The sequence below is a fragment of the Amphibalanus amphitrite genome, unplaced genomic scaffold (assembly GCF_019059575.1).
Source record: "Amphibalanus amphitrite isolate SeventyFive unplaced genomic scaffold, NRLGWU_Aamphi_draft 000027F_arrow, whole genome shotgun sequence".
Classification (NCBI taxonomy): domain Eukaryota; kingdom Metazoa; phylum Arthropoda; class Thecostraca; order Balanomorpha; family Balanidae; genus Amphibalanus; species Amphibalanus amphitrite.
The window spans coordinates 1653335-1669253 of record NW_024881523.1 but is presented as its reverse complement, the minus strand read 5'-3'; the positions used below and the strand labels follow the sequence as shown (position 1 = coordinate 1669253).

At 51.5% G+C, this 15919-nt stretch overlaps 1 protein-coding gene across 4 annotated transcripts in view; it reads right to left on the bottom strand.

Annotated features, from left to right (window-relative positions):
* Positions 1 to 15919, bottom strand: part of LOC122363926 (rho GTPase-activating protein 45-like) — a 70254-nt gene that overhangs the window by 49267 nt on the left and 5068 nt on the right. The window contains exon 1 of one of the 4 annotated variants that reach the window (XM_043333774.1): positions 7846 to 8054. The exons of 1 other annotated variant lie outside the window; for it this stretch is intronic. In XM_043333774.1, the coding sequence (XP_043189709.1) occupies positions 7846 to 7953 (108 nt within the window). In that variant the 5' untranslated portion in view covers positions 7954 to 8054. Of the gene's footprint in view, positions 1 to 534; positions 631 to 7845; positions 8055 to 15919 lie in introns of those variants that run through there. 2 more of the 4 variants (XM_043333790.1, XM_043333800.1) reach the window with 2 other exon arrangements.

Below are 15919 nucleotides of genomic sequence, written 5' to 3'. Positions count from 1 at the left end.
CGGTGAAAGTCGCCCAAAACCGCATAGCTTTACGCGGTCCTTTGTGGAGGAGAATTATAACACAGTGATGAGGTTTTCCTAAATCAGAGCACTAACCACATCTTGTTTAATTTCTGGTGCCGTGATGGTATGACGTAAAAACTTTGTACATACCTATTTATCTGCGCTAAAAGGTACGGTGAATGAAACCTAATGCTAAAGATAAATATACATATTACTTGATTCCCTAAATGCGCTTATATTGACCACTGCACTGCTGGGGCCAATAGAAAGCGTCGTTGCTTTGGTGCTCTTGCAGTGCAAGCACTACGAATCGATAATCGACCCCAATTGACAGAAACTTGCCCGGCTGGATTGTAACATGGACGCCGAGCAGCAGAATTAACGCTGGGGTGTGTGAGTGTGACCACAGTTCACAAAACCACAATCACATCTCTTCTCGCCGGAGCTCACACAACTCGCCTGCGTCTTACCGGAGCTCACACGGCTTACCTGTGTCTCACCGTACAGCTCACAATCACACCCCAGTCTCACCTGTCGGACTGACATGTAGGGAAGCCGCACCACGTAGCCCTCATAGTAACTGCGTCTGGCCATTGTGACTGAGTCGCACTATAGTCACTACGCGCACACAAGGGCAACTCTCCTCTGGCTGTGCTTCTCCGACCGCAGTGAGTTCCTTGAGCCGGTAGCAAGTACCACCTGGTAAGTGTTCTCAACTGCTGATGTGTTCAACGAAGGCTGGGTCCAAGCCCTGGCCTCGTCGGAGGGCAACAAAGTCCCGACACAGCACAACAGGGGCAGGCCAAGTCGCACGTACCCAGAGGCCCCAGTGAGCCTGGCCCCTGCACTGCACACTCGGCCCAGCCGCGACCAGGCTCACAGCTGAGTCTCAAGTCAGTCAAGTCTCTCTTTCACAAGTCAGACTATAGTCACCCACTGCACACTTCACCACAAAGGGTGCAGCGCCCCTCCAAACTGCTTTTCAAACACTGCGACTCCACGACGCCTCTCGCAGTACATTACTTCACACCACAGCTCGTGTGAAGCTCGGCCTCCCGGGCCGGTGGCCACGACCGGTCAGTGACGCTCCTGTCCGGCCGCAAACTGTTCCTGTCGCGGGTGGCGCCGAGCCTACCGTGTGCCTGCGATAGACCGCTATCGGCCGCACGGCGGCAGAGAGATAGCAGCGCGGAACCGCCGCCCCGGTCCGCCTGGGTGCGTGACCGCGCCGCCCGCCCCGCGCCGGGGTTTAGAGACTTTTACACGACAGACACCCTGGTCATATAGGCAGCCGTTCGTGGTTGCGCCCTGGACTGTCTGTTGGCAGCCATCTACCAGGCGCTCCTGTCCATAGGCAGCCGCCCAATTGGTTGCATCCGGTACTGTTTATGGAGACAGCCATCTAACACATCTGGAGACTCCCCTGTCCATGGCGGCCGGTTAGCTGGCTTCCGTGTCTCCGTATACGGGACAAAAAGGAAAAGTGTGTTTTGAGGAAAATAATATTTTGCTATCAGATCATAATCTGACGAAATTAACATTATCTGACGAATATGACTGAACACAGTTATAACCGAAGGAACAATAAACACAGCCGATCAACCTCCAAAAAAAAAAAAAAAAACATGAGGGGACGACCTTCGGTCAAAGGCATTTACATCCCTCTGCAGGGCGCAGGCATACTTGAACATATATGCACTCGCCACTCACATCAGCTCTAAGTGTCCCATGTACGAGCATGTACCTCCCGCTCTTACGACGATCTTACCAACTCAATTGTGTATTCACACGTAGCGTGCGGCCCATCTCATGTGGCGTCGATTTCGCAACAAAGACACTACTAACGAGCTTTGCCTGTCGCCGAAACTGCATTGTCAAATGTTGACACAGCCCTACATGCGTGGTTCGTAGGCGAAGCTGTTTATGAAGCTAGAGACTTCCGTCAGAATGGGCTGGTTCTGCACGAACTGGTACGAAAAACACCCCAGTCACACGGCAATGGCAAAACAGAGCAGACACGCGACACTTCGTACAATTAAATATCGCACTCTTTTGATTTGCTTGCACTCCCAGATGTCTGAAGACAATTGGTAAATATATAGGATATAGTTCACCTTGATAAGGACGTTTGAAGAATAACAGTTGTGTTTCTCTATCGTATCGTACGGTATCTAAATAACGACAATAAGCTTGGAGCTTTGAATCTCATTCGACGTGAGCAAAGGAGCCATAAAATAACATCTACCTGGTGGTTTAATCATGATGTGCAGCTTACTTAATTTGCCGAATGGCTTGGTCATTTTCCTTATTGCCGCGGCCACGACTGTTCTGTGGTTTTCACCAGAGCACACGATCTTCGAATCCGTGGCTCGCCGACTGAAAAAGGCAGATTTTTCTGCTAAGGCAGTGCCGACTCCACCCTTAACCCTCGCCGGCACAGGCCATTTTGCGTCCTTCGACGGCACCAGGGTAAGGGGGGGTACGACCCCCCTCGCGTTTGGCCCCTGATCGAGCTAGAGCTTCGCGGTAAAAACGAGCGTGTTGCCCGTCACGAGAGGAAGCCGATGATACCCAATTTTAAGGTCCCAAGTCATCGGGTGACCTTCCAGGTCAAGTCAATGACCCGAAAACCGGGAAAATCGGGAACTGTTAGAAAGTCGTAAAGTGTGGCTGCTATGTGGTTTTCCGGGGTGCTGATCACGAATATCGTGTTAGTTTTGATCAGAGATGATGTATTTAAGCATTTAGACCAGGTCGGGTCAGGTCAGGTCAGGTCAACCGGTAGGGGTTGTGACGGGTATTCGTAATACGTGTCAACCGCCTCTGACAGCTTCGTAACATGTTACGAAGGCACCAAAACTACTTCGTAAATGTTCAAATGGTTGCTAAATTCGAATTCAGCTCCAAACACTAGCCTAGAAACATGTAAAACTCGAAAAAGTGATCCGAGGTCACCCGAGGTCACCAAAGGTCAATGACCTGGCCTGACCTTCAGGTGACCTTGACACCCACCCTAATGTATGGGAGCAACATCAAATCACATGTTTGAACGTTTGAAACAACGAAAAGCTTGCAAACGCGCGGCTAATGCGAGCCGACATACGCCGAATCGCGATTTCGGTCAAACATGGTCACGGTAAAGAGGTCACAGGTCAAAGGTCATTGGGGTCAGGGTCATGAAATTTTCAGGGTAGGTGTAAAATTGATCAATGCGAGGGTGTTGAAAGTTTCGTCGCGATCAGCCGCTTTTTACGCGAGTTATTCGCGAAAAACCTTAGGGGGGGGGTGCATCAACCCCCCCTGTGCCGGCGAGGGTTAAGGTCTTTTCCTCAGGTCTTGATAGCCTACGTATGTTCAACGTGTACATGTTTCTAGATCCTAGGTGCCTATTCACGGACAACAAGACGTTAGAGTTAAAGATAGTAACATTTAGGAGGAACTTAGTTATGTCAAAAGCAAAATATCATAATTATCTTATAATAACTTGTGCGATTTGACACTTTTGGCTGGCGATGATAAAAGTGTGTCCCATGTTTGTTTGTCTTTTTTCAACTCAGAATGCTGTAAGAAAACATACGAATTCTAACTTTGGCATAGCTCTGTCACTTTTTCTATACTAATGTTAGGTTCTGAACACATTTTGAATGCCCCAGATTCCTTCACATTCTGAACGCCGGCTTCTTGACTATGACGACCATCCTTTTAGGAAATCACAACTGCAATTCGCAGCGAAATTTCGCATTATACCGTTTAACTATTTATAGTTACTAGATGGGAGAAGAAGGTAAATGAAACAATCGTAACACAAAGCATGTTTACTGTCAACGAACTTTTTAATTAGCTTTCGCAAGACCGTTATCGTAGATATCCACCTGTTTTGGATCCCAAGGGAGTGAGTCTCATTATATCATATCCGGTACCTACTCGTGCGTAGATATGCACTCAGTCTCGACTCTCGAGTGTATGTATTATGGAGTAGTCCTGTGAAAATATCTGTGCCATCACTCCCGGAGCCGTCTGCTGACGCCCACCCGCTGGCCGGTTTCTGCGCAGTAGCAATCCCACGGCTGACGTCGCGTCACTGATATGTGATATATTCTGCCGTCAGTGCATCAATGATAGGTATATGTATTTATGAACGTCAGGTTACATGCAAATTACACGCGCCCCAAGCACATTCAATGTGTGGAACCGTGCGTGTGCGCGGACAGACGTGGGTGTGTATTTAACTGTGGATGGCCGCCGCCGTGAGCCCTCACTGCTGCCGAACTGAGAACTCCACCCCGATGACGCGTGCTGCAGGAGTGGGCCGGGCGCGGGCCCACCGGGCGGGCCGCCCGGTGTTACCCGCTGCTCCCTGTGTTGCAGTCTCCAGTGGGCGCGCCGGCGCAGCTGCCGGCTAATTATGCATCCCACACGACACCACAATTCAGCCAATGCAAGGGCTCGGCCCGGCACTGGAGTGGACGGATGCAATACAAGCTGAGTCGCCGCCCATTGATTGTTTGACAGGTGCGGCCATAGCTCAGGTGATTAGGACGGACTCTGTAGGTGCATTGTGTGGGTAGTGTTTGGGTGCAGCGAGGATAGTGCTGCGGTTCCGAGTCGATATCAGGTGCAGGATGTGTTCGGAATCAATACGAGTAGTGCTCAGGTGCCTATTTGAGAATTCAGTACCGGCCGTGTGCCATCGCGGACCTTGCAGCGGCCATCTGCATAGTTCCAGGCTCACGTGGAGCTGAGCGCTGAGGAGCTGTCTGGCCGCTGAGCGCTGATTTTGGCCCGGTTTTCGGCTGGTGCCAGGCGCGGCGGTGCGTGGTTGGTCTGGACCGGTCCGACCCTGCTGAGTCAGCCGTGAGCCGATTGTCGGTTAAATCCGTGCTCCGAGCCGGCTCACGGGCCGACGGACACGGGGAGGGCCGTCTTACTACCCAGTTTGGAGATGTCGGCAGGGGCGGTGCTCGGCAGCGACAGTGATGGGCGACGGCAGCCCTCCAGTCCGCGCTGTCTCTCCAGCCCTGTGTCGTTATGGATGCGATACAGCACGCCGCCCGCCCTTCCTGGCAGGTGTGGGCCGCGGTCAGCAGGCTGCAGCTCGCCTGGCCGAGCCGCCACGAGTCGCCGATGGACCACCGGTGACCTTGGCCGGCGCTATTAGTATGCCAGCTCGGCCGCGCGGCCCAGCGGGCTGGCCGAATCCGCCAACAGCGGCCGGCTGGGGGCCGGTCCGGCCGGCAGGCGGACACCCCGCGCCACGTGCGGCCAACACTTTTACTGCCACTCGCCCGGTGCACATGACACAAAACGGGTAATTATCACGTTATTGAATGGGCAAGAAATTATGGGAAAACAGCGGAGAGAGAGAGAGAGAGAGAGAGAGAGAGAGAGAGAGAGAGAGAGAGAGAGAGAGAGAGAGAGAGAGAGAGAGAGAGAGAGAGAGAGAGAGAGAGAGAGAGAGAGAGAGAGAGAGTTTAGGGGCGGTAAGAAAGAGCAAGAGGAGAATGGTTATTGTTATGTCTGTGCTTGTCAAACGCCTATAATCATGTGGGCCAGACGTGGGGCCCCGTGTCGTTGTTACGTCACGTGATGGGCCATTCATGCCGACGGAAGCGGCGCAGTTTATGTCCGTCCGGCAGCCACGACTCACAGGGTCACGGAGGCCGATCGTTACGGCAGCTCCTCAATGTCAGCGGTCTGCCTCACGGGGCGTCCGTTTAACATGGCTAATATCACACTACAGCATCCCGTATAGTGCAGAACTGGAGAAATCAAACCGCGAACTAGCCGCAGAGAGCTATCATAGTGTGAAATTGGGACGAAGTCACGGCTGCGGAACAGTGCAGCTTGGGACGGTCGGAACGCCGCCGCACATGGTCAGCAGTCTGGACAGGCGCTAAATGGGCCAGTGATCGTCCGTGCACACGGGGCCACCGTGCTGCACTAATCATCAGACCGAGTGCAGCGTCATAGGGTCCGTGACGGCACATCTGCACCATTCAATAGTGACCGCCGTCCGTTGGCTGTCGGGGCTTGTCGGTTGAAAAAGTTGATAGACTCGCACGGTCCGTCACTCTACCGGATTCAGAATGCGCTGGTCTCGCCGCCGCTTCTCCACGTTTGTTGTCCTTTTTTTTTTGCTTCCATATATGGGTCAGCACTCAGCCTAGTCAGCACTCAGCAGCTAGCCCAGGACTCAAGTCACGAGCTGTCCGTCACCGATCAGCTGTTATCCTTCGACGGTCAGACAGCTACCTGACGCACGCCGGCTGTGGCCAGTCCTCTACTGTATCCATCATCCTCCATCCAATTCCCGTCATCACACCATCAATTCACACAGTCCACCGGCCGGCCACTGTCTGTCAGAACTCGGTCACACGTCCATCCACCATAAGGTCGCCGCCGTATGGAGCACAGACAGCCCCGGCACACGACTTCAGCCGGCCAGGTGAAGACAGCCACTGTCAGCGGCGATATTACCCGACGTGACACCGTCCAGGTGACTATCCCGCCGCCAAACGGCCACTGAAAACCGCTTTACGACGCACGCCGGTCGTTCGCCACCAAATTGACTCTGCTTAAGTGTTCCTTAAGCTCGACACAAAGTGTCAATTTCGGAAGTTTAACGAAATAAATGGATGGGATTTCAAAGTGTATGATACGTTAATACCTTGCCGCGATTTGTGAGCTGCTGGAATTGCATTGGGCTAAGGAAATCCAAAGGGTTTGAGGTGGCCGGCAGGCGCAAGAATGTCCTCATCCCAAGCATTGTCATTCCAACACTGCAACCCAAACGAACCAAGCAAATCCATCTTAATTCGACTGTCAGGTAATTTGCGGTCGTACAGGTGACCTCAGTAATCAGTATGTCTGCCACCGCGATAGGTACTATCTGCCGCGAATTGCACGAGAAAACTCGGCACATTGTCACACCCCTCCCATGGAAGGTCATACACCCGTGTCATACCTGTTCCGTGGCCGTGCCGTTCCCGTGCCAAGCCCGTGTCGTTTCTATCCCCTGTCAGCTACCATCACGTGCCGCGCACACCTAGCGACGTGCCATTGCCACCGGGGGTGCGCCTCTGCTTGCCTCTCACGTAACCCTGCTTCACAACAAGTATCCGCCGCCGGACAACAAAACCAACACCTGTCCACCCGATGGAAATTCAGTGACAGATCAAAGGTGGAGCAGAGAATGATCACGGACAGTGGACAGCTCTAGCAGCCCATGGCGTGCGAAATCTGACAAAATAGCCACAGAAATGTCGATAACATGCCATCAATAAATGGGCACCATAGAAAATCTCCAGATAGGAAAGGCAGCTATTTCGTAATCAAACGTGTGTTATTAATTGTATTTATGATTGCTTAGGAAGATAGCGGCATACGGATGAATCACTTGACTACCTACCGTCTGCGTTTTATAACTAATAAAGCTGCAAAGCGTAACGGCCGAAAGGCTTCTTATGAAGTAGCGCCTTGTTTTCTGAGCCCAAAAATGCCAAAAACGCACAAAGTATACTGCATTCATTTTTTCTCACACAAACACGATGGTAATGCAAGCGTATTAACAACATTTTTTTGCTATATGCATATGTACATTTCTTACTTAGCATAATGCATTTATGTGGGTATACTTTTGTTTACATTTCACGATGGCATTTGAGTTGCACAGTAAACGTTGTTTTCCTTGTTGAAGGCAGTAGACCATTCCCAAAGTAACTAAAATCATGCACAATATCTTGCGCTCTGCTCATGTTGATGGTATTGGCAGCAAACCGTTGAAAATATTCGGAGAACGGCCACACTAAACGGCCCAATGGCGGTAATGAGAGAGGTACTCACCGAGTTGAGTTTGAACAACTTCTTTTTGGCCAGCCATTGTCCTGTGGCCGCATTGCCGAGGTTTTTGATGGACGATCGCGCGTTCTCGAACAGCATCACTGAGAGCATGTCTCTCTCTCCGTGCACAGCTCACACCTCGTCTCACGTCTCACGCTCTGCGCACCTGGCGCACCTCAGCCGCTCGAGCCCACAGCCATCGCTTCACTGGCGGCTCGGCGGCTCGGCGGCTCGCGGCGGCCGCGGCTCGCGCGACCAAGGAGGCCGGCGAGCGCCACCATGACACGGTCCAGTTAGGTAGAAAGCACGCCGCTCGCCAGCCGGCCGCCGCTGCGATGCCACCAGAAAACGAGGTTGCTCCCAAAATCGGCTCGTTTCCCACGCTACAGCGCGCACGTGGAACCATTGTCGGTGGGCATCGCGGACGGTGTGGCCGGTGTCGCGTCGCGGTACGAGAGACAAGTGGGCCTGCGGAGGGATAATTGGTGTGCTTAGGTTTCACTGTGGTCACCGGCACATAGCATCGGCTTGTGGCACGCGTCGACCGAGCGTTGAGCTGCTTGGAGCGGTGTCCGGAGCGACAGCTCGGAACGGGCGGCACGCGGCTGGCCCGTCGGTTGGTTCGCGCTGGTCGGTGCAGCGGCCGCCATGGGGAGTGGGGAGGATCGGCCGCCGCTCGCCGGCCCGATGAACATGTGCTGGTCGCATTGTCGGAGCCGACGCAATGAACTGATGTCGATTGACCGGCAGCGACCGGCTGTGACGTAAAAAGTAGCGGCGTGCGGGACGAAGGCTCGTTTCCCCAGACACTACTAATAGATAATTTCACTCAACGAGCCAGGCTGAAAAAGTTAAGGCCGTCCCGCGTTTTCGCTGATAGCTTTTATTGATTACAACTTTGTGGCGGTCATTGAGCCATTGAGCTTTTTGTGCTCGGACAGGGGTGGAGACGGAGAGTCTCGCTCGGTCATTGGGCATCATGCACTATCGTCGGTGCTACAAATCCGTGCAATGATTGTCGCTGTCAAAGTGTTCAAATGGAGTCACGCCAACGCTGAGCACAACTGGGACAGTGTCAGCTATAACTTCAGTCCTATGTGTCAGTATGTCACCGAATTGTGTCATTCCAGCCCTGTGTGTCAGCGCTTGGTAGCCGGATTGTGACGCTCCAACCCTGGGAGTGTATGAGTCGACAAATGTGTGACACAGCGCACCCGGCATCACTGCCGACTCAGCAGGCGAGCCGACTCAGTGACACGACTTCCAGCGACCAATCGCTCCCCCAGGGTCCGCAGCCGCCCTCTAAAGGAGGCGGTCGCTTTCCCCTCTCCTGAGTGCTCAAAAAGGGGAAACGATTCATTTTTTTAAGGGACGACATGCACATCTACAGGATGAAGCTGCAGTGCCCACTGTCAAATATCCGCCACTGCCCACTGTCCACCGTCACACTGCGCGGTCCGGTCCACGAAACGGTCGACCGCCAGCAGTTTGTTAGGGCGAATGAGATCGGGCACGCGACAGCCGAAAGGCCGAAAGACAACAACTCACAGACCCGTGACCGCGGTGAAGGTCGTCCTGCAGTCTGGGGATCGCTGAATGGCGGCACGCAACGCACTATACTACGTTAATATTGCAACCCGTCAGAAAATGCGATTGAGGCGCACTTTTTGCGTTCAAAGCCTGATGGGCACGTAGGACTCCAGGAAAAAGGCAGCTCACGATAAAGTTCAAAAGGTATACACAGCAATAAGCTGCAAATTGGTTTCGTGCAGGTGGATTATATAAACAAAATTATAAATGCTCTGAATTAAACAAATTGTGTGATTTTTAAATTGCGGTCCTAATGTCAATACTAATAGATAAATATGGTTTAATTCAATATACATAAAAGCCGATGTCAAAAGCGAATATAGTGACCTAAGACTCTGCACATACAGGTTGCTATATTTGAAACAGCGTCACGCTCTTGCCGACCAGTGTCGATTGGTCAATATTGATTGGTCATGTTGATTGTTGATTTCGATAGGGCTCAGTCCGCAGTCGGCCCCATTGCACATGCCGTCTCGGCACCTGGCGCCTGATGGTACAGCGGTCCAGTCATGCCCCAGCATGAAAGTTGCCATCGACACAGCTCGATCGAATTCAGTTCAGATCGAAGCGCCAAGCACCCATTGTTACCTGCGGCATCCGTAAACATCATGCTCGTTTGGATACCGATCCGGACTGAATATCAGTCCCAGATCAGGTGCGCTTTGAGAGTGAGAGCGACTCATGGCGTTCATAAACACTTCCAGATGCTGCTGACCTCCATAGTCTCCCGAACTCCACCGGAACTAAGCTGCCACCAGAACTCCAACTTCTCTGCACCTCCCACCAAACAGACGAGGATCGGACACAGAAACTTCAGCTTGATCTTCTGACTCCTTGCAACGAGCCTGCAGAGCATCCGGGCACCGGAAGCTCAACTGCAAAGTGCACAACCTCTCGCCCAACAGACATGAACTCCAGCTCATCTCCCTCAACAGACAGGTTTTACAGAGATGCACCGTTCCGATCCGGCGGGGGGGGGGAGGCCTTTGTCTACAGAGCCAGCCCACAGCAATGTTTTCAGATAAGTCGACTGACGATCCGGTCAAAGCGGTAATGGCACCAGCACGGGCTCTGTGCGCTGAGCCGCGGCGATGGTTTCGGCCCCCGTGCCTCCGTTTCAGGGGCAGGGAATCAGATGACTGTCGGGGTGCGTCCGGCCGGTTTTCCTCCCTCCCCTCCCTTCCCCTCCCCTCCGACCTCGGAAGGACTCCCCCACCTAGTCATCGGAGCCGAGCGGTGTGGCCTCGCACGTGGAGGTCACCTGCTGAGACGTGCCGATAGCTGTGAGTTGGGAGCTGAGAGCTGGGTGCGGACAGCTGGGAGCTGGAAGCAGAGAGCTGGGAACCAGGAGCTGGAAATTGGAAGCTAGAAAAGCTAGAGGCGAGAGCTGTGATTCTGGAACGCGGTGCTGGAATTCTGGATCCTGGGAGGTGGAGCATAGCCCATAGGCGTTGGGGCCGTTGGGAGCCGGAAGCTGGGAGCTGGGAGTTGACAGCCGGGAGCCGGGAGCTGATATTGTAATGAAGAAGGGCAGAGGTGAATTGGGTGATGATGTGTTGGACCAGTTCATGTTATTTGTTTACATTTTCGTGTTTCCTCTTCATTTGCAATTTACCCATTCACGAAAATGCCATTGTTGATGGAGTATCATTTAGTTAGACCATTGACCAGCCATGCCACATACGCTGAAAATGAAGTATGTATATTGCCTGATGGTGTGACGTCCACGTGCCATGGTCTCACGGGGCTAAGAACCTATTACCTATTCAGGACATAAGCACCAGGAAAAGAATTCAAAGGAACCACTTGTGGAGTCACACGGCCGAGGCAATTCACTTATTCATATGACTTACGGAAACGACTTGAGCAGTATTCTGACTGCACAAACGGTGATAAGGAACTACGGCGTAGCTGTAGCGGGACAGCCTGCACCGCGTCTCGACCATTTCATTTTCGAGCAGCCGCCTTTAGCTAATCAACTGGTGAGAATCATCTGACGAGTGCTGTCGTTTGCTGTGAGCACTAAAATGATGTACATTTTTTGTGAGTATGAGATGCACTGGAAGTGCAATTATTATTGATGATACATACGCAGGTGCACTTGCCGCAAGTTCATGTATTGAATCAGCCAAAGGCTGCTGCGAGCGTTTACCTACATTTTACATGATTCAAAATGACTGACATATCAGTTACTGATCTTTGATATCTAAGGAAGTGATTCGATGCATTGTCCTTGAATCCCTGTCCTGTACACATACATCACTCTCTTGCAAGGCCGAGGCCCATATCGCGGCTGCGGGCCCTAAGTCGCTGAGGTTTCTGTGATGTATAGGCTTCAGTCTCGCCTCCAATCGCGGCACGTTCTCGTCACTATTCTGGCGAGCAGTTTGATCCTACTTTCGTCAGACGGGACATCTGCGGCCCATTTCCAGCGCGCCTATTCAATCATGCAGCTTGCATCTGCTATGAGGCGGAGCGGCGGGCGGGCTTATTCCAGCGCGCGGGCCGGCGCGCCGGCGCACCGCCTACCGACCTACAAGGTCACTGGACCGGGCGGTGGGCTGCATGGCATGGCAGTTCGCTCTTTTATCCAGCAACCATGCTTTTCAACACGTACTTACCTAACACATTGCTATCTGCTGAGAGAATGAAATGTTTTCGTTGAATGTAAGCGTCAACCTGTAAGCTGTATTTACCTACAAGCTACAACACTAAATTATTAGTTCTGTTCATTTAATTGATTGGCTCTCTCATGATTTTGACCATTATTGAGCACCATTCGACCGCTTAGCAAGACAAAAGCTAAAGGCATAAACAAAAGCTAAAGGCTTAAAGGCATTCTCAGCACTCATCCTTATGCAAACGGTTTTCATGAAGGTAAAATACTTGATGCGTCAATATTGTTTATGAAAATACGCGGTTCGCTCCGATTGACCATCACTTAGCAATCACCCGAGTATCTAAAAACAACTTTTTTGTTCAGCTCCTCAGACTTAAAGGCAGTGGTCAGTCACGCAAGACGAGAGGTGAAGGTGCGAATTGGCGGCGATTGTCACACAACATCGGGTTAGAGGTCAGGGGCCGACGAAAATTGAGCTAGCGGGACGCAGTTCGCACCGCTTCTGATAATAAAAGTCGCATCATCACTCTTCATTGAATTGTCACCACCGTTATGAAATGAAACGCTATCTCATCACAAACGTTAAATTGCTGTGGTGTTTACCAAGTCTACAAAACATCTCTAACCTTTTCCATTCAACAGCAAAAGACGAGTTCCGGACATGCGATCGACTTCACGTGGTGCGGATAACGTTTTAATCAGCCTTGTATAAGCAGCTTGTCTGAGCAGATGAGCAGCCATCAGTCAGCCGACGCCACTGATGCCCATCTTCTGACACGCGTCACGTCTACTGGTCAGCGGTCGTCACTCCGCCGCCAGCGACAGAAACCTAGGCCGGCTCGTGCTGCGCTCTGGCCCAGTTTTTCCGTCAGCTGACCGTCGTGAGCTAGTCATGAATCCAGATGTGAGAAGATGCCGGCATCGGTGGGTGGTTGAGGAAAGACGTTTTGGAATTCGCATGGAGCTAAGATTGAGGTTGTGATGACAGAAAAGGTGGATGGTCCGACACTCAACAGTCCTTTTATAAAAAAATATATATTTAGGTACTGGTAAACTCGAACAAGTCAAATATCATGTTTTCTAACGCTAAACGCTATGTGGAAAGGAAATCTGTTTTTTTATGTAAACGCTGAATCTTCATGTGCTCAATCGTTGCCTTATTAGTCTCGACGCATCTGGAAACGGGAATCCTTTCCAAGTAATTATAAACTGCGAACGAGTGGTCACCCTCTCCACGCAGCACGCGCCTCATCACTGCCAGATGGCAAGCGGCTGAATCCAGCGGATCGTCATCTCAGCTCGCTCTCGGAATCTACGCGGCCGGGAGGTGAGTGAATATGGAAGTGTCGCGTCACGGTCGATACATCTGTGGCCGTCACGTCGCCGCCGGCCGGCGTCTAACGGGCCTCTCCGAAAGGTAATCGGGAGGCTGGTCCAGCGGCCGGAGCAGACCTGGATCTGTCACCGCGTGGCTGTCGGACTGACCTGCCGGCCGGCCGGGGCTGGAACAGCCGTCCGACAGGCACGCCCACTGGACGGAGAGAGAGAGAGAGAGAGAGAGAGAGAGAGAGAGAGAGAGAGAGAGAGAGAGAGAGAGAGAGAGAGAGAGAGAGAGAGAGAGAGAGAGAGAGAGAGAGAGAGAAAGAGAGAGAGAGGGAGAGAGAGAGGGGGGAGAGGGAGAACAGACTGACAGACTGGCTGCTAGGCAGACAGACAAACAGACAGACAGACAGAGTCAGTCAGTCAGACAGACAGACAGACAGACAGACAGACAGACAAACAGACAGACAGACAGACAGACGGACAGACAGATATTGATGGAGCACAGTCAACAGACACATTTATCGTTTATGTCCAGCGCGACTGGGCATCGAGTGGCGGTTATTAGTACTGAGCAATCACTAGGGGAGAGCGGGGAGAGTTGTATCATGTCCAAGTTGTATCAGGGCGAATTGTGCTAAACTTATCCAATAGATGGCGCTCGTGACACGACCAACCGACGAGGTTTTCCGGGCGCCATCCTTCCCTGTTCTGTCGTGTGGCTGGGTGGACGCGTCTCGAGGTGAGAGCCGATTTTGTGTTTTTTAATGTCATTCTAAAAAAATAAGTTGCAAGAAAATGTGTGTTTTGGGCATTTAGATGTGCACGAATTTGAAAGATCTCCGTAGCGGTGGTGAGGGTAGGTTCTAAGGCTGCGTGAGTGAAAATGGATTTTTCCAGCTGTCCGCTGTTTTTGAGCACGAGGATGTTTTTCCAAGATGGCGGCGAGGTACATGTTGTATCAGAGCCGGGTGGGGTATGTTGTAACATGTATATATGTATGTATGTATGGGTATGTTGCTTTTGATCGCGAAAGCTAAGCCCTGGCACGCGTTTGTAGGTAGCTAGTCAATACTCGTTCCATTTCGGCACAATTGTGTTGGCTTCTTTGCTCTTAACGGGCCACTTTTGCGTCTAGTCTGTTGATGTTTCGTTCGTTTCGATGTTTCGTTCGGATTGACCTAAGTTTGGTCTAATAAAATTGAAGCCTTTGAGCATATACATTGTATTAACCCCATTTAATGTTGTTGTTATGTTCAAAACCAGTAGCAAGCACACTCCCTGAAACGTGAAATAGTGATACAAATTACCCCACCATGTGATACAACTCACCCGAGCCATGGGGCAAGTTGTATCAAAAACATTGTTCTATTCGGCAGACCGTAGAAGAAAAACTGGTAGAGGTAGCGGAAAAGTTACTTTGCACAAAAAAGCAGAAGAATCAAGGAAGGAGATAGTATGGAAATAATGAGTTTATCACGGATAGTTACGAGGTTATGGGTCTCGGAGTAAAAACTGATACAACCCACCCCACTCTCCCCTACACGTAGCGGTAATCAACGTGGCAATCAATAACGTCTTCGACGCTGCGTGCCTGCAAACGTGTGAGAGTGTCGAGTAATGGCTGTCTCACGTGGGACGACGGCACAGACAGATCTCAGGTGCACATATTAGGTCTACTGTAACGCATTGATCGAGTGCTGAACAGTCTAACTGGAGAGTGAGACACTGTGATGCAGCCAGGAGGGAGTGAGCCGATGAAAATATAGTCGGCAGTGTATGAGGGAATGAAAGGATTCTATCACCATCAGATTGTCAGCATGTTGTCAGGATGAAAATGAAAGGGATTTGGACCATATTCAGACTTATAAAAACATTACCTACAAAATAAAATGTTTTAAAAAGGATCATTCAAGTCCGACGAATATGAATGATAGAGTAGTGCAAACGAATGTCAATGCAAACAAAGCTGAACATCATTTCGCTTCTGTATTGATTTAGCCTAAAAAACGTAAACTTTCTGAACCGACACATAATTGTAATAGCCCATTCAGCAAAAATAATAATAGGCCCAAATTACGTTCCGCCGAATCAGCGTCTCTGCCAGCCACTATCCCCACCCACCAGATGATCATCTGCAGGACGTGCCATGCGGCATGCCCTCCCACCACATAGAGGCTGAGCCTGTCGCCTCCCCCTAACTGGGACCCCTCCCCTCCCTCCCCCGTCACTGAGCACATTGCTGGCTCAGCCGAGCTTTTTTGGAGGCGCCGATTGAATCGGGCGATCGCCCGCCATTCGTCTGGATTTGGCGCCAATCGTGCCTAGATAGAGACGCGACTGGGACCAAATCGTCTCTGCGCGATGGAGGGGAGACCAAATCGCCGCCGGCGGTGGGAAAGGACCAGGTTGTCGCTGACGGCAGGAAGTGAACAGACCGTATCTGATAACAGGACATGGGCCAGATCGTCTCTGTGACGATAAGGAAGGGGCCAGACCACTGCAACGACTAGGGCTTGACAATCTGACTAAAACACACTTGGGTAT